General features: G+C 43.9%; 1 protein-coding gene across 2 annotated transcripts; it reads right to left on the reverse strand.

Moving 5' to 3' along the window:
* Positions 1 to 18,782: 18,782 nt before the first annotated feature.
* On the reverse strand, positions 18,783 to 26,519 carry TNIP2 (TNFAIP3 interacting protein 2). Of its 2 annotated transcripts, none has more exons than XM_071447334.1 (6): positions 25,992 to 26,519; positions 23,491 to 23,796; positions 21,696 to 21,779; positions 20,874 to 21,155; positions 20,394 to 20,513; positions 18,783 to 19,852 (listed from the first exon to the last, which is right to left on the reverse strand). In XM_071447334.1, exons 1-6 carry the CDS (start codon positions 26,430 to 26,432, stop codon positions 19,637 to 19,639), a joined length of 1,449 nt encoding a protein of 482 aa, XP_071303435.1. In that variant the 5' UTR covers positions 26,433 to 26,519; the 3' UTR covers positions 18,783 to 19,636. The 2 variants fall into 2 exon arrangements, with proteins under 2 accessions (XP_071303435.1, XP_071303434.1); XM_071447333.1 differs by having other exon boundaries at positions 18,783 to 19,918.
* Positions 26,520 to 26,803: the final 284 nt, after the last annotated feature.

Raw genomic sequence — 26,803 nt, forward strand, 5'->3', positions numbered from 1 at the left:
AAAAAGAACCTCTTGGCCCTCTGGCTGCACACTGAACCAGAAAAAGAACTGTACGTGTAAGAGTTCAAGAAACAAGCCATAAAAACGACTCTAAGATGAAAGATTTTTCCTTTTCTGACGTGAGGTGCCAGAGGATGTCGCAGTCAATGACCTAAGGATGGAATTTCCACATTGCTTGTGAGTCGCCTTGGTTATACAGAGTGACGCCAGCCCCGTGGGGTTACACCAGTGTTGATGGTTTTGTAACAGCCTTTAACACGCAGGGATTTTATTTTGGACACCAGGACTCCTACCTTGGGAACAGATTTGAGTGACGTTCCTTTGCAGGAAATGTGGGAAATCCTTTCCTGTATAACCAGAGGAGGCTGGTGAGAGGAGGAGGCTTGGTTAATTCTCTGGATGAACGAAGCTGCCCCTGCAATGTTATGTTGCCTTGGTGTGTTTAGAGATGCTCTTTGGAACACTTCCAGAGGTGCACTTTATCTTCCAGGAATGAAGAGCTGTATATGGCCCTCTGTGTTCCCAGTAATGCTGCTGAGATTTTGTTCCTGGTTTCTCTAGCAGACATGAGCAGAGCTGCTCAGCAGTAGATAGCAGAGTAATAACACAAGAAGATGGTATTTCTGCATGAGGTTCCTGTGCTGGTAGTTTGCTTTTTAAAGGTCAACACCTCAAGACTCCCTCCTGCTCTTCTGACTTGGCTGTACAGACGTGTTTAAAGTTGTTTAAATGGGACCCCCCGCCCCAGACAACAAAATAACAGAAAACCCACCCCAACCCTTAGCTGAGGTTTCCTCAGCCCCAATTTCAGTATTTCAGTTCCTGGTGTTATTGGTGGTTTCTCCAGGTCAGTACTGAAATACATCACTTGAGGTGATTGTTCTAATCTCTAGAAGGATTTTTAAACCTATTTATTAGAGATATATGTCAATTTGAGTAACATGGAGGCATTATGGTATTGAAGAGACTACTGGGATTCTAGTGCTGAACTTTCATTCCTGGGATGGTTTGGAAACCCATGGTCAAATAAAACTTAATCTGCATGGGGTGAAAGCTCCCCATTTCAGCAAGTTTTTTGACATGGAAAGTTTAAAAACACAATGCTCTAGGACAAGCTTGTAGCTGTGGCTACAAGTAAACACTTCTTCTATCTGTGCCCCTAGGTTTCATGATAAATACGTGTGTTCTATGCGCACGCACGTGCACAGCTGCTTGCAAATCTTGTTTGAATAAATTAGAGTGTTTGTTGTGATTTCCCAGGCAGCTGGTTGTCCTCAGGCTGTCGTTAACAAGGGAGCTTCTTGGCTTCCTGTGCTGTGTCCTGGCTGTCACAGCAGGCTGTGATGAAATCAGGGAATTTCAGCGAGCCAGAGAAGGAAGTGAACGTTCTGTGCGCCTGCGTGTTGTGGTCAAAAGCACCCGGGTAAAACTGCTGGGGTAAAGTGAGGGCATGTTTAGAGAACTGCAGGAGGCAGTTCCTTTTCTCAAGCAAATAGATGCAAAATCCCTGGATTTTCAACAGTAAAAATCTCCAGTGGTGGAGTTTTGTGAACCCAGCACAGCTGTGGTATCTGTGTGCCTTTTGGTTAAGGTTCACTGTGAAGCAAATGCCATGTTATACAGCCTAGCAGGTGGTTAACCAAAGGGAATTTCACTTTGCTGCAGAGATGGGAAACCACAATACGTGTGTCTTCCTCCAGGTTATTCAGTGGGCATTCACAGAAAAAATCCTGGGGGTGGAGGATGTGAGGAGCATACTAAAAATTTCAGGTTTAGGTTCCTCTAGTCCATTCAGAGACTCTGCACAGCTCTGTAAAATGGGTGGAGAGGGATGTGTTGTGCCACAGATATCTTTGAACTCTCCTGTCTTTTTTTAGAGATACCAAGATATGTAATTGGCCAGAGAAGTTAAGAGTGGCCCCTCCCTGAGAGTGTTCAAGGCTGGATGAGGCTCTGAGCAGCCTGATCTAGGAGAAGGTGCCTGCCTGTGGCAGGGGATTGGAACTGGATGGTCTTGAATTGCTCTTGCAATGCAAACCACTCCATGATAATCAGATTGTAGTCAAAGTATACTTGTTGTAAAGGGCACTACTTCCAAGCACCTTCAGCAAAGGATATGTTTATAGTAAAGCTATTACAATTAATTCCTCAAAAAGTCCCTTTCAAAAGCAGTGGTACAAAACTGGAGGTCTTTGGACTCCTTTTTTTGTGCTAATAGTGCCAGGAACCACTCTGTTGAATGGAGACACTAACCAAAATGTTTCTTCAGCTGGACAAACTATCTGAAGGTGGCTTGCAATAACGAAAATCTAACTGGTAATTTTTCAGGTCTTGGGTTGTGTCTAATAAATGTTAGAATTTTTTGAGGTATTTTAAAGGAAGGAGGAAAGGTAGGTGAATGGCCTGAAACCAACTATTTCTGCTTGCTTTATACCATAGGATGTCTACCCTTTCAGTTGGATTGGACCTTTTGGTGTGTTTTACAGAAATAAGTTGGGTAAAGTGACCTCTGGATCCAGAAGAGCATTACACAATATTGGACACCTTGTCATTTCAGTGTCCTTCAGGCAGTTGGGCTGTAGTGGTGTTACATGAGTACCAACAGATGATTTACAGTCATCAAAATGAATTGCATTATCTACAAATCTGGTTTCTTATCTCTTGTGTCTCAGTTTCCCAGATACAGCTGGAGTGAACAGCACTAAACTAAATTATACAAACCTCCAGGCCAAGATGGAATTTCTGTAGGAATCTCCCAGAACAAGAAGAGGTACAGAGCTTTGTTCCCTTTCTTTGTGTGCCAGAATATGAAAACTGATAAAGAATTTAGGAGCATCCTCTGACAGAGGGCAGTAATGAATAATATAGTGATGAGCATGTATTTGTTCTTTTTCTAATTTTATTTCCCTGAGGATTCCCTATTGGCTTTTGTCAGTTAGTGATTTAAGCACTTCCTGAACCAGATCCTGTCATTCACACTTGTGCTTAAAAGCAAATAGACTTTTCTTCCTGCAATTAATCATTTTTAATCCATTTATCCAAAACATCCCATGGCAGTGAGTTCCCAAGTCTGATTATACCTTTTGTTATGAAGTGACCTTTTGGGTTGGGTTTGTTTAGGGATTTATTTTCACTTGATACTGAATCCCTGCATTATGAAAAGCAGTATGTACTAATCTTCCATTCACCACATTGCTCACTCCTGATTTGATAAACTTCACCCATCAGTCATTTTTCTTCCTACTTAAGAAATTTGAACTTATTTAATCTTTCCTTAGGTTAAAGCCTTTCTGTGTCCATTTGGTTCCCTTCTGATGTATTTTGTATGTTGTCTTTATGTAATTTATTAGAAGGCAACCCAGGCTGTTCAGTGGGGATGAGGTATGGATTTATAAGTTAGCACAATGTCTTGTCTTTGGTTTCTCTCTCCAATTCCCAGCTGCTTTTTGTCTTTGTCGAGGCGCCTGATCCCTGCCCTGGTTTGTTCAGGGAGCTTAAAACTAATCTGGATACAGCCAAGGACTTCATGTTTCCTGAATGACTCACAGGAGATACTCTGCCTATAAGCACCAGCTCAGACTGTGTTTGGGTGGTGTTCCAATCCATATCAGTTAAGGCAGGACCTGTGATTTTTACAGAAGCTGACTTGCCAGAGGGAGAGGATGGGTTTATATTGTTATTATGCTGATCCTCTCCAAGTTCCGTGCCTGTTTTCCCTCTCTCCCCTCCCATTTGACACAACTCTTAAGAAATGGAAAGGAAAATCTTCCCTAAAATTGTTCTTTTTTCTTTTCTGATTCCAAAGGAAAACACCCAAGCTCTGCTTCAGAATATCAATAACTCCCAGTATTACAAGAACAAATCGCTTTCTCTTTCTGATTATAAGAAAAGGAGCTGAAACAAAACAGGAAACTGATCCTGACAGTCCAATCTGTTTTCCATGCATGGAATTTAATTTCAAAAGCCTTCCCAAAATTATACTTAAGGAATGGAAAGTGCTGTGACTTTTGCAGCAACTGAGGAATTTCATCATTGGCTTTACTAGTTTGAACTACTTTTGGGTTTGGGGGAATGTAGAAAGAAAAAGAAGCTTTAAAGGTCAATGATATGTGCTGGTATCATTGATCCTATGAAACTTTTGGGCACCTGGTCACTTTTCAAGTGCACTGGAAATTCCACATATATGCTTAGAATTGTAGCTGTTTGGGAAAACTCTGGAAGGTGATATAAGAAAATTACTGCAGTACTGTTGTTGAAGCTTTTAATGAACTTTTTAAAATAAACTTAAGATGTTCTGAAGCAGTAATCTTATTCTGAAATAGTTGTTCTTTTTCTTTTTGGAAAAATTGGAAGGAAAATTTAATTAATTTTTCAGCCTTACCACAAGTAAAACCAATTCTGCTGTCTCAGAGAGCTAGCACAGGCTGCAGTTATTATGTGGAAAAGAATAAAATACTATTTCAGACCAAACTGAAGTGGAGGGATAGCTGCTTTCACAGAATCACAGAGTCAAGTAGGTAGGAAAAGACCTCTGAGCTTGAGTCCAACCTGTCACCTACCACCACCTAGTCACCCAGACCATGACACTGAGTGCTGTGTCCATTCTTTCCTTGAGCACCTTCAGGGATGTGACTCCATCATCTCCCTGGGCAGCCCATTCCAATGTCTAATCACCCTTTCTATGAAGAAATTCCTTCTAATGTCCAACCTAAAGCTCCCCTGGTGCAGCTTTAAGGCTCATGTCCTGTTGTTGTTTACCTGGGAGAAGAGGCTAACACCCTGTCACCCCCACCTGGCTACAGCCTCCTTTCAGGCAGTTGTAAGGGGGTGATAAGGCCCCCCTGAGCCTCCTTTTGTCCAGGCTGAAAGCCCCCAGCTGCCTCAGCTGCTCCTCATCAGACCTGTGCTCCAGACTCTTCACCAGCTCCATTGCCCATTTCTGGACTCAAGTCTGGACTTCTATCCAAGGTTGGTCTAGTGAAAGATATCATCTTTTTGTAACCCTGAAATAATATCAAAGATGACATCAGACTTTAGTTGGGTGTTTAACTTCATTTCTGCTGGACTTTCTTACCTTCCAGCCCCTCTGCTGTGTCTCTGTGTGAAGTCATATTGTATTTGGGCCAGCATTACATATTCATTGTGTTTTCTCTGTTTCACTTGATTTTTAGTCTTTTCCTTGATGATATTGCCTGGCATTCATCTCATTGCTATCAGACAAAATCCCCTTGGTTTTCTGCCTTTTGTTTTGACCCCCAGCCCTTTCTCAGCCCTTGCAAGTGTTCTGTTTTCTGTCAGAAGAGACAGCCCTGTGGCAGATGTCTCCTGGTTTTGGGTATGTGATATCCCTGCTTTTGAAGCTGGAGCACCTGGCTGCAGGCAGAGGCACCTCCCTTCAGCTGGGATGTGGCTGTAGCAGTGTCTGCAGCACCCTGGCTGTTCCTGCTCCCACAGCCACCTGCACTGGCAGGGATCCATTGCAGGGAAGCAGGAGGTAAAGCCAGACCTGCTCTTCTCACCAGCCCTGCCAAAGACAGGATTGCTTTCTCAGCCTTTCTTCCACATCAGCCCTTCCACTCATCTTTTTGCCTATAAATTCACTGCCTTTCTCTGCTGTCTTCTGTTTGCAGCAATGCTGGGCATCCTTTTAGCAGCACCAAACTGGACAGGCTGGGGTTACTGGGAAGCTCCAGAGCTGGCCCATATTCTGCTGCTGCAGACCTACCTGCATCCTGCTGTGTGCTGACCCATTTCACCCACACTGAGGGTGGTGAAACCCCATTGCTGCTCTGCTGGAGCTGCTGAGCACTCCCTGGCACTGGAGGCTTCTTGGATGTCACTGCAGTCTCAGCTGTGTTTTAAGGCAGCAGTAGGAGCTTTAAGCACTATGAGTTTCTTTTTAAAGCTTGCTGCTGTGAGGCTGACATTTAGAAAGTGGAGACTGAGAAATTGGATCCAATCATTAAAAATCCAGGAACTTTGTTCACTGGGATCAGGGAATTTTTTTTTGTTACAAATAGAGGGATGGCACAGGGAGTGTACTTTTTTTTTCTTTTCTCTTTCTAGTTTCCAATTGTTGTGCATTAGTCACTGGTGCTGATTAAAGCCCAGCCCAGATTAAATATATTGAGGTTACTTCATTACCACTGTGTCAAGGAGCAAGAAGGTATAAACTGATCAAATGACACAATTACTGAGTCCAACAATGGGGGCCCATATTCCAGTCATCCCCAAGGTGGTGGTGCTTAGTGGAAAGACTTGTGCAGGAGCCAAGAAAAAAAGGAACAAAAAGTTAAGCCTGGAAGGGTGGAGAAGGGAGGAGGTGGGCACAAAGAGGAACTGAGGAGCTGGCAAAGGCAGTGCAGCTTCTTCTAAACCTGCAGTTTCATGAGACCACAACTTAGATATGTGTTGCTGAAGGCTTTAGGAAGCTGGAAGAATCATGGGGTTTATGATATCTCTGGTCCTGACTAGTGCAATGGGGATGCAAAAGTTTTTGTCTCTCTTTTGTGTCCTTGGATTAGAGGATGCATTGCATGCAAGTGATGCAGCTCCCAGACGTGCATTTCACAGATCATGGAACCAAGTGATTTCCAAATAAAAATATTTGAGGAATCAATGAAATCAGGATGAGATGTTTGAAAGAAGTGAAAGTACCTGGCCTGGAGATAGCTGGGAGTTTTGAAAAGCTGGTGGTTTTGGAGCAAACTAACTTAGCAGAACCAAAAAGCTTTTATTGAAACTCAACCTCAGTTGAACTGTTGATTCTACCAGGAGAGATAAGAGAGAGAAAGAGGCTGTGTGAACCAGAAGGTCAAAGTTAAGAATGGGCCCACCTGTGGTCAGGTGAGTCCGTTTCAGGGCTCCTTCCAGACAGTCTGTCTGAGCCCCTGCCAGGATTTCTGCATGTAGTGGAAAATCTTCATCAGGACAGAATGGAAGAGGCATCCCTGAGCAGCCTGTCTCTTCCCCCTGCAGTGGGAAGGGTTCCTGCCCTACCACCAGAGGTAGATGCACACATGTTAATGATTTCATCAAATATACACTCTCCTGCTGCCTCTCTGTACATGGATTCTGGAGATTCCTTGCAGACAGTGTAGTGAGCAGCCGTGGCAGGGGGTGCACAGTGCAATTTCTCTTTGCTTTGTTGCAGAAGTTATGATGCACATTGTGTCTGAGGAGGGGAGCATGGCAGGAGGCAGCTGCCCGTGTGTGTGTTCCTCATGTTGTCCTCCCAAAGGAGGGAGGGAGGGATTGCTCCATGCCTGGGAATGCCTGTGCTTGGCCTGGAGATGCTCCCACAGAGCAGGGCAGGGCAGGGCTGCCAGCTGAGCTCCACAGGCTGCAAGGTTCTGTGTGGGAGGGAGCTAACACAGCACAGTACAGGAAAATGGGCTACAGTGTTTTTCAGGGACCAACTGGACACTGCATGGGGTTTTCTAATTAGGATAGGGAAAAAAATGACATTTACTGTACTGAAAAGACTAGAGGTGGTGATTTCCTTGCCTCCCACAATGATGTAGCCAGACTTCCCTCAGTCTTCTGCTCTGCTGTAATATTTTATACCATTTTGTTGAAGTCCTGTGACTTAGTCCAATATTATTATTACTATTATTATATTTTTTACTTTTGTCCCCAGATTTTTCTTGATGTACAATTTTCAAAGCACAGAGTGGTACTTCAGCTATGCTTTGTTAATCCCAAGCAGAGCAGAGGGACTTCTTCACATCCAGCTGACAGCTTTTCTCTTTATTCTTTGCATTTTCATGTCTGGTTTATTCACAGCAGCCTATGGCTCAATCCACCTCTCATAATTTTTGAGGAATTAGCCCATTAGTGATTCCTTGTTATGTTTTTGTGGAGTTTGTTGTCCTCAATGTAAATTTGTGTCTATACTTGCTAAATTGCCATCTTTTTCCAAACCATCTATTTGCCAGTCATTCTGATTCCTTTCACCTGTGCACTGGCACCTTATTTGCATTTGGGATCTGCATGTGTGTTTAATACATCTCTGTCCCATCCCCAAGCAGTAATGAAAATACCTTATTGTTATGTTCAGGACCAATGTTTAAGGAGCCTTGCTGGTATATTCTCCCACATCAGTTTTTGCACCCCTGAAGACAATGTTTTTCAGAGTTTATTTACTGAAATGTCATGTGAAAAAGGCATTGAAACTCTCATTATATTTCACGATATCTGCTGTTTCTCTTCTGCTCACTGGGCTGTTGTTACACTGAAAAAGGAGGAAACAGTCAGCAATTCAACCATGAGTAGCAGCCAACATGAATTTGTCAAGAATAAATCACCTCCTTATTGTCAGGCACCTAAAAATCATCTGCTTGTTCCTTTGAAGGGAGATTGAAGTTAGTTTGTTGTCATTTTTAAGATGTTTGTCTTTTCTGGGCTTGTGAAGTTTCATCTGTTACTTTCCAAACAAGACTGAATCTCTCTGGGAATTAAAAAAACTCAACCAGTTTTTTTTTATATATTCTTTTTGATGATTAGCAGCAGCCTAGTTACTTTGAAAGACCTGATGTATCCCATGAATCTCTAGTTTAAATTCATGGTCTCTTGTTATCACTTGTGCTTGTTGTGTTTTCAGCTGACTTTGGTAAGAACAGCAGGAACTCTGCACTTCTGTCAGGTTCCAGTCCTTTTCTCTCAGTCAGAGTCCAAGTCCTCGCTTTTGCTTTCATCTTTCAGTTTAATAGCAGGGTCCCAAATGTGGTATGGACACATGTGGGTTTCAGACATACAGTCTAATGTAATGAAACTGTTCTATCAGGATTTTAACTTGCTGTGCTGTAGGAGACCTTAGCTATAAATGGGGCCCTGCATTAGACCTCCCATGTTTTCAAGGCCCTCTCATTTTCTATCAGTCTGTTAGCTGAGTTTTCAAAATAAGCCTGTGCATTTGAATTGAGGCATTTCTGTAGTCTGCCAAAATTAAGTGGAAGATTTGTTTCCTTCCTCTTCACCATCCATCCCTGCCAACAATGGATTTTGTCATCTTTCTTATAAACACTTCCAGAAGTGCTTGTTTTAAAAGCCATGCTGTGTGCTGTTTTTCTGATTATTCAGCACTGATTCCTGTGATAAAAGTCTTTGTCTAGTGTTTTAGCTGAGGTTTTACTGTCTCCTCTGTACCTCCAAGGGTTATTTATTTATGTAGATCTTGAATACTTTAAACATGATAGTTAATAAATAAATACATCAAATCCATCTCAAGATCTGGGTCAGAGAGGAGGGGCAGGATAAAAAACAGACTCATTTCTCCCTGTCTTGAGCAGTGCCAAACAGCTCAAGCTCAGGTTAACCCAGGAGTCTTGGCAGGCAGGTTGAGCCTGAGCCAGTGGTGTGTCCCTTGTGCTGAAGGTGGCAGCTGCTGGGCAGAGCACTGCACCATGTTGAGGGGGATGATCCTTCCCCTCTGCTCGGGCCCATCTGGAGCAGTCTGTTCAGAACTCCCCAGTGTGAGACAGACATGGACAGAGTCCAGTCAAGGACCACCAGGGTAGTTCAGGCCTTGGTGCATCCATCAAACAGGCAGAGGTGAGAGCTGGGACTGCCCAGCCTGTAGAAGAGAAGACTCAGGGGGATCTTCCAAATGCATATAAATACCTGATGTGAGGGCAGTATGGAAGATGGATCCAGACTTTTCTCAGTGGTATCCAGTGACAAAACAAGAGAGAAGGGGGCACAAGTTGAAATGCAAAATTCCATTTAAACACAAGGAAAACCTTTTTTACTGTGAGGGTGATTGAACCAGGAGTAGGTTGCATAGAGACATTGTGGATTCTTCATCCTTGAGATGGTCAAAACCTGAACTGGCCACAGCCCCAGGCAACCTGCTCTAGCTGACCCTGCTTTGAGTAGGGGATGTAGAACTACATGATCTTCAGACCTTCCTCTTCCCAAGCTCAGCTATTCTGTGGATTTTGAAAACTTTCCATTGACTGTGACAGTCATAAATTTGGCTTAGGCAAGTAATTCATGCCTAGACCTGTTGTCTTTGTTCAGAAGTTCCAGTAAGTTTCTTTCTGTGTTTCCTTTAGGTGCTGGCTCCATGCCCTTGTCCTTTTCTCTGAAGTACTCTTACATGCAGGCAGAATTTTCCATTATTGATTTAATGGATGCTTAAAAGATATTCTGCTGTTTATTTCCTAAAAGTCCCTTTCTTTATGGTCAGTCTTGGCTTCCAAATCCATAAGCTTTTATAGCCTTTTATTGTGTTTATATTATCCTTTTCCCTCTTTGACCTCTCACTTGCAGAGCTGGAATGGAAATCCCAAACACCAGGACACACAAAGTGGTATTTTCCAAACCTGTGGTCCACACATGTTATTTGGAAGAGATTCTGGCTTTTGAATGTGAAGGATCTGCTTACCCTGGAGTCTGCATTTGTTGCTTGCTTTGACTGTCAGCCTCTTGTGTAGATCAGACTCATCTTGACTCATGAGCCATTGCATCAGGAACTGGAGTGGTTGCACCAGGGTAAACAGCTGTGTAGCTACAGGTTGTACTGGTTGGGTGCATTGAAGCCCTCAACAGCTTGTGGGTGACTTGCAGGTGGTGTTGCCACTACAGGTGCTCCCTAAACTCCTTTGTAGCTGAACTTTCACTATTCAAACCATGCCTGCTTGGAAATAGGTGTTAATGATGTGTTGAAATATATTGAGTAAGGCATGTTTTGAACCACATCCTGTTGTTAGTGGACAGCAAGTGATAGGATGGGGCTGGGTGTGCTGGAGGCTTGCTATCTGTTCTACAGCTGGGATTTTTAGTCAATATAGCTTTCAAAAGTGATGAGGGTTTGTGTTTTGTTATTTGTATAGTGCACTTAAAAAGTTGCATGATCACTGTAATTATTTAAGTATGCTATCTCTGAATGTGGGCACAGCCTTAAACTGCAGCAGTGCATCAAGCCCCAGAGTAGCCTCCTCAGCCTGGGTACATCAAATCTGTGGCTGCCAAAAAATGCAAGTGAAGGGAACTTGCTGCTCCTGGCAAAAGCTGGCAAAGAGAACTTGGGTAGAGAACCAGGGGAGGATAAACAGTTCAGTAATGTCAAAAACTATGGAAAAAAGAGCCTCGGTGGAGTTTGTGGCTTGTGACAATATAAAGTGTTTGTACGGGTAACCTGAGGCTGAGATTTTTAGTGTATCCAGCTCAGGGCTTTTTCCATTAAATTACAGGGTTGTCTCATTGGAATGATGTCAAAACAGTTGCACTCTTTGCACAAAGCTTGTTCTGGTTTGTGTTAGCACCATCTCTAGAAACACTTCAAAGTTGTCCCTGTGTTGTCACTTAAGAAATGACAAGGAGAACTTAAACAAGTGACAGCTCTCTGCCTTCCTTAAGTAGAAAGTTGCATAGAGGAGACTGGAACTTTGCAAGTCAGTCAAACATGAGCCATTTTAATATTAACACTTTTAAGAACATGAACCCCAGCTTGTCGAGGGCTGCTCAAAGATTCTGAAGAACTGCTGAAGAGTTACACAAGCCCAACTTCTCATTATAGACATTGGGGCCCTTTTCTGTGGATGCTGGGAACATTTATGTGCCCCTGTGGTTACAGAAGCAACCTAAGAGAACACCTGTTACAAGTTATTGTCTGTTCTTCCTACTTGTTTTTGCATTTTGCAGCAAAACAGAAACATTTGCAAGCACCTATAGTGCAGGCATTCTTTTGGGGCTTGGCTCAAAATCATTCAGTTGCCCAGGCTATGGAAGAGGTTCAGGTATAGATTATGGTGACTGCCTGGTCAAGGTTGTTGGCAGCTGCTGGGGGTGCAAAGGCACGAGCTGGCTGCAGGGAGGAGTAGAAGGTAGCCCTGGCCTGACTTTCCAGGCTGTCAGAGTGGCTTTTACTGCTCAAGTGTTTCCCAACCTTGTCACTGCCCAGTGTGTGTAACAAGTGACACTGGTGCCCGCAGGAGAGTATGGCAGAGTGTCCTCACACCCTTTTGCAACAACTGCACGTTTCAAGTTCCTCAGCTGTGCTGAGAGGAAGTGGTTATTCAGTCTTGCTGCCATTTCAGGAAGATTAAAGCTCCTGTAAACTTTCCCTGAGACAGTCACCTGGAAACCACAGAGGTAAAATTTAATAATTGCTCACTGTCTACCAAAGGAGATACCACCAGAAGGAAACTGAGAACAAGGTGGGTGCAAACTGAGTTGAGGAGAAAGGCCAGGCCAGTGCAGTCCCCACTGCACAGGAGTTGCCCTGGCCAGCACACACTATTTTCCCCCTCAGTGGTTATTCTTAGGAGTTGAAGACTGACATTTTGAAGGAGGGGGTGTGGTGCCATGCAACCTGTGTGTGTAGGTGCAACAAAACAAAGCCCAAAAACAGTTCACAAAATAAGCTGTCACTCATTCTTTGGGTGGTGAGGTAGTTGTGCTCATCAATTTTTTCCACTGTCCCCAGGGAGCTGTCACCGTGCCGAGAGTTTAGGGGATTCCGTACCTGGTTATCAAAGGATAGATCTTGTGTGGGAGGGGAAAGCCTGCCTGCACCCCACATTGGTTCCTGGTCTCAGCCACAGACTTTATTCTCTAGAACACCCTGGTCTAGTCCATTTCTTTGCCTTGGTGTTTCTTTAAAAGAAATTATACTTTATTCCCCTTTCCAGACCCTCTCTGCTCAGTGGCAAGTGCTCCAGAGCCATCCTCTCCATTCCTGGCTTGCACATGGCAGAAACCTCCTGGGCCACCAGAGACCCCTCCCCCTTGGGCCAAGAGACCACCAGGCCACACCTGTGCCCTGTTTATTTTGGAATGTATTTTCTTTTCTGTTTATTTTCTCTCTTGCAAGAGGACTGGCCCTGAGGAAGTGCCACAGGGGAAAGTGGTGATGTTACTGCTGGAGCTGAAATGCCTTTCAATGACCACTCATCACTTTAATGGAAGAGGTACTTGAAGAAGCAAGACAGGCAATTGCTTGGTGCTTTTGGGACCAAGCTTGGTGCTTAGAGGCTGGCCAGTGTCACAGGCTCTGGGTGACATTGAACTCATGGTGAATCCCCAAGAGCCATTTTTGTGTTTGACTGGGATTGGAATAGGGCAAAAAGGGATTCTGATAGTGGGTAAGTGGACTGCTCAGAAAGGAGACTCTGGAGGATAGAGACCCCTTATGACAGCAGCCAGGATCAAAAGAAGGACCCTTTTCCTCCAGAGGTGTCTGCTTCCCATCTGCTGCCTGCTGTCCCTGGGACTGACACAAGCTCTGTCCTTCCACCTGGGCAGGTAAGAACAGGCCTTGCAGGAGGTGGAGCAGGTGCTCAGTGCTGAGGTCAGAAGAGGAGCTGAGAATCACTAAATTAGATCTACATCATTGAGGGCAAGCTCAGGTGGTGGAAAGAGGAGTAGGATGCTCTATTGGACTGTGCTCAGCTGTGTGTGTGAGTTGCTTCACGTCCCACCGGGTTCCACTTTCTCTTGGTAGGTGATGTTTTTTCTTGGAGTGTCTGTGGACGTTTACAGGCCTCCCTGGAGGTCTGAATTTCCCTGAGATGTGGTAGTGATAGCACAAGGGCTGATTCTTCTGTGGGTGTCTGAGCTCCTTTCTTTGTTCATTTTCCCTGTTGTATGAGCTGGACTCAATTGGTCCAAGATCTGAGCATCTTTCACCTCCCCACCTGTGAGACCTACAAGAGATGGAGCCCCTGCCCTGTTGTAGCAAGGTCTGAGACCTCCTTCCTGCACTGGGCAGGAAACAAACAGGGTTCTGTGAGCAGGACCAGCCACAGTGGGGCTGCTCCCAGAGTTGGTCTGTGTGCCTGTGGCTCTCCTCCCAGCCCAGGCCCAGCTGGTGGCTGCAGGTGGCAGAGCCCAGGGAGGGCTGTGGGGGCACAGCTGGAGGGACCTGACAGCTCACCTTGCCCTTGGTGCCATCAAGGCCCTGTTCCCATAGTGTAGGATCTTGTCTCAGCAGAGGAGGTAACTGGGCATCACCCAAGTCCAGACTGCTGTGGAACTGAGGAACTCACTGTTCCCTTCAGATGTGCCCTTTTGGGCTGTGCAGGGGAATTTTGGGATGTGGCTGAAGGAAGCCTGGACTGCAGCAGGAACGAAGAAGCTGAGCAAGGCATGGGGTGTTCCAGTGCTGGCCAAAGAGCTGGTGGGGCACACTCCAGGCTGCCTTTGCCCCTCCTGTATAAAGGGCCTGTGATATTTGTGTGTAACCAAGGTATCTGCCTATGAGTTTAAAACATAACCAATTAAAATCCTTTTTATATGAAGACAGATTTCATGAGTGCAGGATGGGGGAGGAGGGTCCCACTGCTCTTTCTTCCCTCCCACTCCTTCAGAAGTGAGAGGGTGAAAGCCTCAGGCAAGGAGAATTCCTGTGACCCTGAGGAGGTGAGGGTCAGCACAAGCAGCCATGGCTGCTTGGCCCAGCCATCAGCCAGGTCTCCAGAAGATGTGCTGGAGGGTTGGTCTGGGGAAGGCAATCAGTGTGGTGAAGTACACACTACAGAAGGCACCAAAAACACCCATTAAAAATCAGCTGTCTCTTAATGCCCCATCTGATTCAGTGTTCTCCATAACAGAGCCCTATGTGCCATGGAAAGATCTCAAGCTCCTGAGGGAGGCTGTTGGGGCCTCTTGACACCATACACCCTTCACATACTGGGGAGTGTTCCTGCACCAGCAGCTTCTTACCAGCAAGTGTAAAAGGAGGGGTAAACAGTGGACTAAAGAAAAAGGGGAATAACAAACACACTGAGCAGCAGTGGGAGGGTGTGACGGTGCTCGCAGGGCTCCGAGGAAGAGGGAAGAGACGAGGATTTGACTCCATGTTTCAGAAGGCTTGATTTATTATTTTATGATAGATATTATATTAAAACTATACTAAAAAAATAGAAGAAAGGATTTCATCAGAAGGCCAGCTAAGAATAGAAAAAGAAAGAATGATAACAAAGGCTTGTGGCTCGGAAAGAAAGTCTGAGCCAGCTGACTGTGATTGGCCATTAATTAGAAGCAACTACATGAGACCAATCACAGATCCACCTGTTGCATTCCACAGCAGCAGATAACCATTGTTTACATTTTGTTCCTGAGGTCTCTCAACTTCTCAGGAGAAAAAATCCTAAGGAAAGGATTTTTCATAAAATGTGTCTGTGACAGGAGTGGAGACACAAGCGCTGTGCCACTTGGGATGGTTGGTGCCTCCAGGAGCTCCTGTGTAAGCAGTTCCTGCAGCACCCTGTAAATCCCCAGCTGACCTTGCTGGAGCCCTGACCCCCAGGACAGGCTGCTTCAGTGAGGGTGCTGGGCTGTGTTCTGCCCCCAGAGAAGAATTTGAGGCATCAGGTAAGAAGGCAGGAGTGCTTAGCCTTATATCCCATTGCTCCTGCTGGGCTGAACTAGTGCCTCATAAGCCTTTCTTACACTTTAGGTTTTTAGTGTCTGTGTCCCAGCTGATAGCTTCTGGGGCGTGGTACTATGAAATATTACTACAGCATACTTTGAATTCACATAGATTTTGTAGAAAAAGCATTTGAGACTTCCCTTTTTTAGAATGAGAAGCACTGCTGTTCTGAGTATAATGGTGTGGCATCTTGTTTGGAATTTCCCTTGCTTTCTATATATACACATGCAGCAAAGCCACAGGAAATGGAAGTTTAAAAAAAAAAGCATAGAGCATAGGTATCTGCTTCTTGAATAAATTTTATTCTTGTAGTTGGTTTTACTATTAGTGAGCACTTATCTTGAGGCATCATTTAAGGTTTATTGTAAAAGATGTGACATCCTAAATCATCGAAGCCTGAAGCAGACATGGACTTAGAAGTTGCACATTATTTGAGAAACCTTTTAGGCTCTGTCCTGCCCATGCTACAAGAAAGAGCATTGTTGTTATATTTTCTCCCTTGGGGCTTTTGGGGTAGGGACCAGCTTCTGAGGCTTCTTGCATTTGTATTTTCTAAGATGCGGTGAGTCAGTGTTGCCTACAGCTGCTGTCGTGATTGTGTGCTAAGGGCCCACTTCTGCATGGCAACCAGCACAGTTGTTAGTAAACAGCTTTACTCCAAAATCCTGAGCAAAATGCATTGTAATTAGGTCCAGGAGAAATGAGAACAAGCTTGCCAGCAGCTGGAGATTATATCTGAAAATCTCATTGCTGGTGAGGTGAGACAGATCCTCAGGAGCTGAGTTGCCCTGGGTCTGGATTCAGGTCGGTTTAGAGAGCAAAACTGAGGAACGGTCATTTGGTGGAAGAGAAATTTTAAGAGAAGAGACTAATCATGAAGGTAATTGGACAAATCCATCTTGGCAGCTTTTAATATGTTAAAACACATTCCTCCAAGTCCCAGAAGAGGCAATTATCCTGCCTGCTTTCAGCCTCTGTGGAACTGCAGTGTCTCTGTCTGCCTTGTGTCTGGTATTGGCATGCCACTGCAGTTCAGGCAGGGCTCTGAATGAGAGATCTGCAGAAGCCTAAACAGGCATTAACCTTGCCTGAAAACAGGGTTCACTTCTCTTGGGTGCCTTTATTACCAACACAGCTGATGAGGAACTGAGCCCCATCCATACAGTCAGACAGTTTTTCTGTATGATTTCAAGAGTCTCTTGTGTGAGGATGTCTTTCTGCAGTTTTACAGATGATGTGTTTCAGTGAACAAGTGTAGTACAAATGGATAATGAAAGTTCACAAAGTTTATGCTACTGAAGCTCCTTTCACTGCATGCAGTTACTTTCTTACTCATTATGCCTTTATTGCTTTCTTTTAGGAAAGGAACTGGGTTCCTGTTGCTATTCAGCTAAGCCAGACACTCTGGACAACCATCCAACAAGAAGAGAGCACTGGTGTGATGTGAGGCCAGAAGGAGCTTTTCTTAATTTAAAGGGTTGAAAAGTGCTGGAAATTCACAGCCACTTTGACTTGAGTGTTGGGAGAGTGGAGCTGACAGCTTTTATGCATTCTGGTCTGCAAGCTGAGAAATGTGGCTGGTGAAGGTAGGGGGTGGTGGCAGTTGCTGGGGATGCCTGGTGTGTATGCTTTGCCTGGTGAGGAAGGGGCAGGTAAAGACTTTGTAGTGTTTTATCAAGAGACCTACCAGTGAATTTGGGTAAAAGTCAAAGCACTGCATAACAGACAACTTTTCTTAGGAGCAATAGTTTATGGCCCATCATCTGAAGCAAACATTTGCATGTAAGGCAGTGGCAGTTCTTTATAGTGTAACATTTCTTGGTTAAGCCAGAACAAGAAACAGTCATGTTTTTTACCAGCTGGGGAAAAAAAAAACCAAAAACCTCAGTAGAGGTAAAGTCAAACAGCTCTGAAGAGAGGCATTTTGGTATAGAAAACCAGATCTGTCCTAGATTTATGCCACAGGTAGTCAAATGCCAGTCCTCATTTATTGCTCTTATTGTTTTATGTGGTAGCTGTAATCTGTGCTTGATCTGTAACTTTACTGGTTTGGTTTGTTGGTCCAGTGTTGTCTTTGCTGGAGGTATATCCAAGTTTCCCAGCTCTGAAGTGCTCTCCTTTCCCAGGATTAGTGTGAAACTAACCTCTGCTTTGACTAGGGACTAATTCACAGAATTTAAATCCACAAGAGTAGGCACTATTAATTTTTTGTGTACTGAACATTCTCCTATCTAATTCCTGCATCTATTTCTTATTAGAAATTATTATTTCTTATTCCAGGTCAGTCTATCCAACTATACCCACAGGGACTAACATAAATGGAAACCTATAGCAGATTTCAGCCTCTGATACATATTAAAGCAGTCATCATCTCAATGCAATTAAAAAACGTACTGCCAAGACCTAACTTACTTTACTGTTCTATTTGTTTTCTGAAGTGTCTTCTAGTGTGAATCAGTACAAAACTCAAGTCCCTGTTTTGCTGTATCAATCACTGGCATTATCATACTGATAAACACTGAAGCTGTAAACCAGGCTTGTCTAATGAGAACATTCAAAAAAGTAAGATTAGCTTATGCCACAGGAAGTTTAATCATGTTTCTCAGCTTATATTCTCTGGGCTGCATCTGATCTCTAAGACCTTAAAAGGCAATGTAAAAAATGGTCACTAAAAAAAACCACCCAAAACTTTCTGCATGGTTGTGCATGTTGTGTTGGGAAGAACAAGCTGGAAGTGAATGACAGGATTGCAATCAGTTGTAGATTAGATTAAAAGTAATCATTGCTGCATGCAAGGGCCCAGGCATTGCTTTTGGTAATATCCCACCTAATATAAGAGTGGCATAAACCATCATCTTCCTCTGGGGCTGCAACAGGATCCCAAAAAGGAAATAGCCAGAAAAAAAATCCACATTCCTTTTGAAGTGTGGAATGTGGACCAAAGCAAAGCAGAAGAGAAAAGTGTTAAAAAGTATTGTCAAAGAAAACAAAAGGAAGTTTCCTTTAATTATGAAGTGCCATGGTTGCACTAGGCCTTCACTTTCTGTCCCATCCTTAACTCTTGCTCTGACACAGTGAGAAAACAATTTCAGCTTCACCTGGAGCTAAGGCTGCAAAAACCCATGGCACTTTTATATTTGTACACTTTAATTAATTGCTGATATTCCTTCTCAAAACAGTCCCCTGCTATTTGTTGAAGCTCTCTCAAGTGCAGACAGGATAAGAAGAAATTTAAGTTAGCATTGACATAGTCACATGCGTGTGGCAGGGTAGGGGGTTAAATGTGTTCCTGTGCCGCTGAAATGTCAATCTTTCACTCAGAGATGAGGAGTGATTTTTTTTTTCAACATATTTGAAAATAGTCTGAGAAGCTGGTTGTCACTAAAGTAATGAAATAACTCATATCTGAAACCATGACATTTAATTAGCCCTTAGTATAGTTCACTATTTCACACTTAAATACTTACACCAAAAGAGATTTTTTGGACCCCTTTTGTAGTAAAGCAAATGTACAATCACTTTTATTATAAAAATAATCCTTAGGTCAAATAGTAATACAAACAATAATTACACAAATATCCATTCACAAATCTGTAAGACAGATATTTATGGCACAGACAATATAAATATCCCTGTACCTTGTTTCTGTGCAAAAAAGACAGGCTAGTTTTAGTCAATAACCAGCCCTTTTATGTTTTCTTCACTTCTTCTGATTTCAATTAAACAGAAGGATTTTCAGATGAGATGTTTGAAAGTTCAGCCTCAAGAGTCAAGAAAATACTTTTGCTTCTAATCCAAATAAAGCACAATAAGATTTTTCCTATCTTCTGCCAAAATATTCCTTCCTGTTCTTCAGCCTACATTTTTTGGAAGAGGAGGAACATTTCAAGTTCAGTAATTTTTTTCACAAGCCATCAGACTGTGGTAGAGAATTAGACCCAAATAAAGTCAAGCTGCACTCTGAAGCTAAACTACCACTGTAGGTTTCAGTTTAGTTTGTAGTAGAATCTCCATTACACTTGCTTTCCTTGTAGCTGTCAAAAATAGTTCTTCAGAAAAACACTTTGCATTCTCTTGAAGCCTTTCACACAGTCCAAGAGAAGGCAAAATCAAGTTAAGAGGTAGATATTGTTCATCCTCCTAATTCCCCAGAGCTCTCCATTTGAATTACTCTGTTTTAGGACTGTAGGAGATACATGTATAGAGCAAGTTTTATGTCTATAAAAGTAGTGATTGACTTACACCCCTCTATCCTATGGGTCACTGACAACATTCAGCAACGTGCTTGAGGAATTCATCACTGAGTTCATCGCTGAAAAACCTCATGCAGTGAGGGCATCTGAGTTCACCCTGTGCCCTGCCTTCAGATCCCGAGTTTCCATTGTCCCCAGGAGGAGAAGCTTGTTCAGACTGTGAGTTTGTTCTTCTCGTGCCTGTCTGGCCTGGGCTGTTGCCTCGTAGGTGTTCCACATTTGTCTGAACGAACAAATGATTTTGGTTACCAGTGTGAACTCTGAAATGACTACTTTTGTCTCTGGAGTCCTAGAAAGAGAAAGAAGAGCTCTTGAAAAAGATGCAATAAGAATACATTTTTTAACAGGTGCTGTTTTATCACCTTGATCTGAAACACCACTCAAATATTTATCTTGTAAATAAATCATTAATCAGTTTTTGCAGTGTTATTAATATTGTTGTAAAGAAGGTTTGTAGAAAACACAGAATACAGCCAGTGTGCTAATTTAAAGATGCCAAGAGTCATGGCTGTCCTGTGCCTTCTTAGAATTCACCCTTCCAATATTGATCCAAAAGCAGAAGAAAAAGGGACTGGAAAGGGGTATTACATCTGAACTGGGAAGCATCTCCAGAAGAACTGACTATGAAACAATCAAAGCTTTTGATAGCTGCTGAAACTGTTTTAGAAATACTAAGATATTTTTAAAATATACTTAAAAGTATATTTTAGTCCCAAATCCTGTTGGCATGCTTAAATTAAAGAAGGAGCATGCTCCTTTCTTACCTGTCTTCTTGCTAGCTGGTGTTGCAGACATGCAACTTCTGCCTGCAGTTCTTGTATTTTACTCTGTGCTCGTTCTCTGTCTGATCTCTCGGATGTGAAATCGTCTTTATAAACCAGGACCTGAATTAGAATTATTATGTTAATATTTTATACATTAGAGCATTGGCAGGTTAGATTGAAAAGCTGAAACTGATTCCTTTGTTACTTATTCCCAGAATGTCAGTATTATCTTCTCTATCATTTCAAAGGTGTTTGTACTTCTTTTACAGATCTTTCATATTCTGTATTAAGGCCAGCAGAACTGCATGGGGTTCTTTAAGTAGTGAGTTTCCTTTAAATCTGTGTTGTTAAGTATCTGTATAGCCAAATGTGCACAGACAGGCAAATGTCCAAAAAAGAAATCCCTTTTTCCCCCTTGGACTTCAGTGATCTGGGAAGAAACTAAGAATTCCCATGTGTAGGAAAAAGAAACATAATGACCTGTTGCTCCAGCATTTGTATTCGCTCATGATCTCCTTCACAAGCCTTCTTCATGTCTTCCAGCTCTCTCTTGGTTTTTATGCACTCATTCATTTTCTCTTCCAGTAGTTTGTTTAACCGGAAGATCTCCTTGTGCATCAGTTCAGAATTCCTTTGTGCTGGAGTTCCTCCCTGGTGCTGCTCCAGCTGGGACTTCATCTCCTTCAGCTGCAGGTGGAGTCGCTTCACGTACTCGTCCCTGCTCGCGTCGTACTTCTGCCATTTTGCATTTAAATCTTCCACCTGAAAGTTCATCCAGGAGAGGCATGAAGAACAGGGAGACACAAACTTCCAAGCTTTCATAGGCTGTCTAGAATTGCAGGCCCAAAATCCTCTAGGGGATAATGCAACATGCTGACTCCACCCCTGAGGGTGAGTAAGTCACTGTACAGGAGAGCAGGAGATGATTATGCAGACTCTTCACAATCTCCCAGCCTTCCCATCTCATAGTCCAAAGGGACAGTATTAAATAATGTGGAAAGGGAGGGGCCTAGTGGGCCTAGTGCTGTTCTTCTGGGGTGGAATACTGATCCATTAAAAGGAACATGAAAATTTTCTTCTGCACTGTATTTTTAACAACAAAAATCCAGTGTGTTAGAAATTATGTAATTAGTTGTTCTTAGCTAAGGGAACCAAAACTATGTGCTGTGTTGAAAGGACTAAGAAAAACTGTCTTGCTGTAAACTGCCATGTAAATAGATTAACCAGACTTACCTATTCCAAATTTACTCTAATACAAAATACTTAACAAATATTAATCTGTAACAAAATGAAAGTACTCACGTGAGCTACTTTTTGTTTTAACATCCTGTTTTCCTCTTGTAAGTTGCAGATGAGAGACTGAAGTGAAGTTTCATTGTCTAAAAGCTGTAATTTTCAGATAAAGTTAGGTGTTACTTTAACATAAAAATCTCAGATGCTGTTTGGCTGTGCTGTTAACTAGAAGTAATCTTTTTTCTTTTTTTTTATGGGATGTGTAATGACATACATCTAAGTTTTTATGACCTCAGTATTGCTATTAAATAGACCTCATGACAACAGTGTTTAAGAGTTTACACAAAACTACTTGTCTGGAGTGGGAGAACACATGACAAAGGCACAGATATGCCTTCATCTTGCTTTGTTATTACTGTCAATTTTGGCCAGTACTAGGAAGAAATTACTGAGGGGAAAAAACCCTGCTTGCTAAATAATTGACTAAAATGATACCTCTTTTTTACAGTTGTGACATCTGCTTAAAAAAACCCCGGCGTACGTGAGTAATATAGAACACTTTTGTGCAAAATTCCCTAGAATCAGCTAGTAATGGCATCTGAAATTTCTCCTCTTCAGCAGGGAAGTCCCCACTGTACAAGGTTAGCTTCTTATTGCATATATCAAAGTCAATCAAGCTTCCTGTCTATCAATTACACATTAAATATGATAATGCCAAATGCTTCAAGTCCCTTAAAAAGTCATTTTTTCTTCTATCTACTCAACCCCTATTTCTTACAGGTAACTTTAATGTAAGTTTTCTTTGGAAACACTTCTGGGATGTCTAACAAAGCAGACATGAGTATGTATGGAGTTCATCACAATAGCACAGATGAGTGGTCATGTGGAAAACAGCATTACCACGGTGTAGCAGTAAGAGCATAAGTCAGAATTATTCATTTTTGTGAGAACTGTCTGTAGCACCCTACTCACCACTCTGATCTGTTACTAGAGGCAGCACTGCTAATGTTATTTCCTTATGGTGTTTTAATGAATTACCTCATTTTAATGAATATTTAATGAATGACTCTCAGCCATCAGAACTTCTGGAACAACAGAACAATGATCTACATTTACCCCATGCTGAGAACTTTTACTGAAGCCTCAACAGCCATTAGCAAAGTACACCAAAATCCAGGTGTTTCTTTGTGCCCTGCAGTAGCACTTCTGACACTGTCCTGTTATGAAGCTTTTTTTTTTTAAACACCCCCCTGAAGAGAAGCATTGCCCTGCACTCAGAGGCCAGGGGGAATCCCAGAGCTAAAAAAAAGGTAAGACACCTTGACTCATATTCCACTAACCAACTTTCTGTAGGGCTGTACTACGTGTGCAAAGCCAAATCCTGATCCAAGAAGACCACATGTTACAGAGTTCTTAACATAAAAACTACTTTGAAATATCTCTACTTTGTTCTGTGATTTTGGTACTTAAACAAGCAATCAGGAGAGATAGGCTTCAAAATCACAGCACCATCTAGTGCTGCACAGAAGCAGGGGTGGTATAAGGTAGGTACTGTCTCCTGTGTATTGAGGGAAGAACTGTGATCATGGAATTGCTGAGGTTGGACAAAACCTCTCAAGGTCTTCTCCTCTCCAAAAAGAGGCTCTGACGATGAGATGGACAAAGGTGAAGTGGTAGACAATTGCTTCTATCCTGAATTTCAGATACACAGAATTATTTACCATTGCCATGGCAGTCTTAACACCCTACATGAAATTATTTAAAGGGCTGTTCTCACCATTCCCCAGTTACAGCTATCATACTGTAATTAACATCTCAGAAGCTAATAAGACTTTGAAGACACACACAGTAGCTGTAAGAATACCTGATTAGATCTTTCTGTAGGTATCTGGTCATCTGAATTCCTCTTCTCTTTTCTTTGCTTCTCTTCTAGACATTTTGCCAGATGTTGGCACATTTCTGCTGTGGACGCTAATTTGCGTGTAAGCTGGTGAGTTTCATCCGTGAGTGAACGGCACAAAACATCACTGGTGGCCTGAGCCTTCTCCCTCTCTGCCAAAGTCTTCTGCAGGCGTAAGATTTCTCTCTCCTTTTCATATGGAGGCTGATTTATCATCTGCTGTATCTCTCCATTTTTCTCCTCTAGCTGCTGATTCAACTTCTGCACTTCCTAAACAGAGGGGGGAGGGAAAGTTACTTAAAAGCAAAATAAAGTCAAAAGCCAAAATATATCTTAGACTGACTTCAATATTGCAGTAATTCCTTATTGCTCCTGCACTCATTGCAAAGTACTTAAAAAGCAGATCAAATCCATTTCATTTCTGTATGTTCACAAGACCTTGGAACTGTTGGATCAATCAATCAAGAACTGCTCAGGCAGCCATGCAAACACTTTCTAATCAGTAGAATGGAGGAACAAGCAGCAAAAATTCATGAAGATTTTATGACTATACAGCAGCAACAAAAACAAGAAACAAACTAATTTAAGATTAATAACTGTGGAGACTGAAAAATACTTACAGGTCCTGTACACTACCATATAATAGAGATTTTCCTCAAAAGAAAAAAAGGAACTGTTAAGTTATCAAATCCAGTGAAGTGTATTCGCTGCCTGGCACTGTCACAAGGACAAAACAGAGCAACTTTCCCACCCAGGAAAGGATGGGAATGGTAAGGTAAGGACAAGCAAGCAGAAAATAAAATCCATGTGGCAGCAGTGGCTCTAGTTTGGCCACAGTGACCCCAGGTACACAAGGGGGTCTGACACACCCCTAGGAAACAGCTGTGTATTTGTTTCTGCATCTCCTTGCCCTGTTGGGTGCTCTCTGGGATCATCCACACTGCATTAACATCTCTGCAGGTGTTTTGGGAAGGAGAGGTTTGCTTGGTGACTGGTGCAAACCACCTGTAGTTCCATGTTCTGCCTTTGTAAACAAACAAGCTGGTACCAGAAACCCCTGCAGCACTGCTCCTCCAGAACTGAGGATCTCTGGATGCCAGTGCAGACCACGAGACAGCTCCTATCCCAGCTCTACCATTCCAGTTCTCAGGAGTGCTAATAGAGCTGTAAATCACTGGGAGCGCTCTCTGCCAGCACACTGGCCTCTGGCTTCACAAAAATGTCTTTTTTATTTGGTTATTATTTAGTGCCAATTACTTCAGTGATCTTATTGGGTATAGCATTTTATTCTTTCAAGAAATAAACATTAACATCTGACATAGATAAACAGCACTTGTTCTTATTACTGACATTTACATTCTTTAGCTTCATGCTGAATGCTAAGCTTCCCCTTTAAAGATATTCAGCATCAGCCTTTCAAATATATTCAGATACCATAGGTTTGTCATCTGTCTGCAAAGTGTCAGTGAGATCATCTCTTATAACAAATTTCCAAACATGAACTTTTTAATATGTATTTTAGGTGAATGTCATATATGGAAAATGTTTTGTATAAGCATTAGGTCAAGAGATTACTTATGACAAAAACACTTGTTTCAGTTTTAACTACTGCTGCTCAGTTTGGAAATTACTTCATGCAGCTTCATCTAGAAATAAATGCTTTAAAAATCTTTGAGAATTTCAGACTGAACCTGGGAAACTCTTAATGACAGTAACCAAAACAGCACTTGGGCAGTTTTCAGGTTTTTTTCTTTCAAGAAAAGTACTGATTTCCCTAATTTATCTCTCCAGACTTCTCAGTTACTTCTTCAAATATGAACGTGCTACCTCACTGTCAAAACAAAAATCCATTTTTAAGAGCATTTCAAACAAAACACTGTAATAGAAAAATTCGTGTCATCAGCTGATTATCTGATAAATTCAGGGAGGTTTTTACTATTTTTCTTTCTCCTTATGAAAACAGTTGTATGAAGATCTATAGTGCCCTGCTAAGCTTTTGGTTTAGGATTTTATCGTTTGCCTTTTTGAAGTGAACGCAGGGGGCGCCGCGTTTGGACACAAACGAGCGAGTTGCTTCGGGCACCCGGGGATGGAGCGGGCATCGCTCGAAGGGGCTGCAGCCCTCGCTGTCAGCGCCGCTCCCTGCGCGTCTGAGCCGCTCGCAGCACCAGGAGCGCTGCGGGGGCAGAACGCCCGCACCCTCCGCCCGCACCGCGCTCCCGAGGGAAGCGAAGGCGCTGCTGATGCTGCGCCGCTCCCGAGGGAAGCGAAGGTGCTGCTGATGCTGCGCCGCTCCCGAGGGAAGCGAAGGCGCTGCTGATGCTGCGCCGCTCCCGAGGGAAGCGAAGGCGCTGCTGATGCTGCGCCGCTCCCGAGGGAAGCGAAGGCGCTGCTGATGCTGCGCCGCTCCCGAGGGAAGCGAAGGCGCTGCTGATGCTGCGCTCCCTGCGCGCCCGCGGCTGTACCTGGCTCAGCGTCTCCGCTCTCCGCGTCGAGAGGCGCTCGCTGTCGCGGGCCTGCTCCAGCTGCTCCAGCAGGCTCTCCACCAGCGAGCGGGCCGGCTCCGCGCCCGCCGCCGCATCCCCGCCCGCCGCCGGGCCAGGCTGCCGCTGCCGGGCCAGGCTGCCCCGCAGCTCCCGGATCGTCGCCTCCTTGGCCGCCAGCTGCAGCTGGAGGTGCTTCAGCTGCTGCGCGGACTCGTGGTACAAGGTGCAGAGCGCGTTGTACCGAGGCACTTTATTCTTCAAGCTCCTGTTCTCCCGGTGCAGCTTCTCCAGCGTCTCCTCCACTTGCCTAAAGCGGGTCACCAGGGGGTCTGTGCTGCCGGCCTCGCTTACCGAGCACATGGCCGGGGCAGCTCCCTTCTGTTCCTTCTCCAGGGCGAGCAGGAGCCCGGACAGGTGCATAAAACCCCGGAGCGCAGCAGCACCGAGGCAGCGACAGCGGCTTCGCTCTTCCGCTTTCCCCGCCGGGCGAGGAGGCAGCCGCTCCCTTTAAGGGCTCGCAGGACCCGCCTGTGTCGCTGCTTTTTTTCTACGGCTGGGGCCGGGCCGGGCCGAGCTCCGCCTTCGGGGGAGAACCCCTGCCGTGCAGAGCGCCCTTTCCCCAAAGGCCCGCGCGGGATGCGGCCCCGGGGGCAGCGCTGCCCGGGGAACCCCGGCAGGGGCGAGCGGGAGAACCGGCACCGGGGGCGGGGGGAGAAACCCGGGGGCGAGCGGGAGGCTCGGGGGCACGGGGGAAGTCCCGGCGGGGCGGGCGGAACGCGGGCAGGCGGCAG

Source organism: Agelaius tricolor, unplaced genomic scaffold, assembly GCF_023055355.1.
Source record: "Agelaius tricolor isolate 1412-34295 unplaced genomic scaffold, bAgeTri1.0.p SCAF_24, whole genome shotgun sequence".
Lineage (NCBI taxonomy): Eukaryota > Metazoa > Chordata > Aves > Passeriformes > Icteridae > Agelaius > Agelaius tricolor.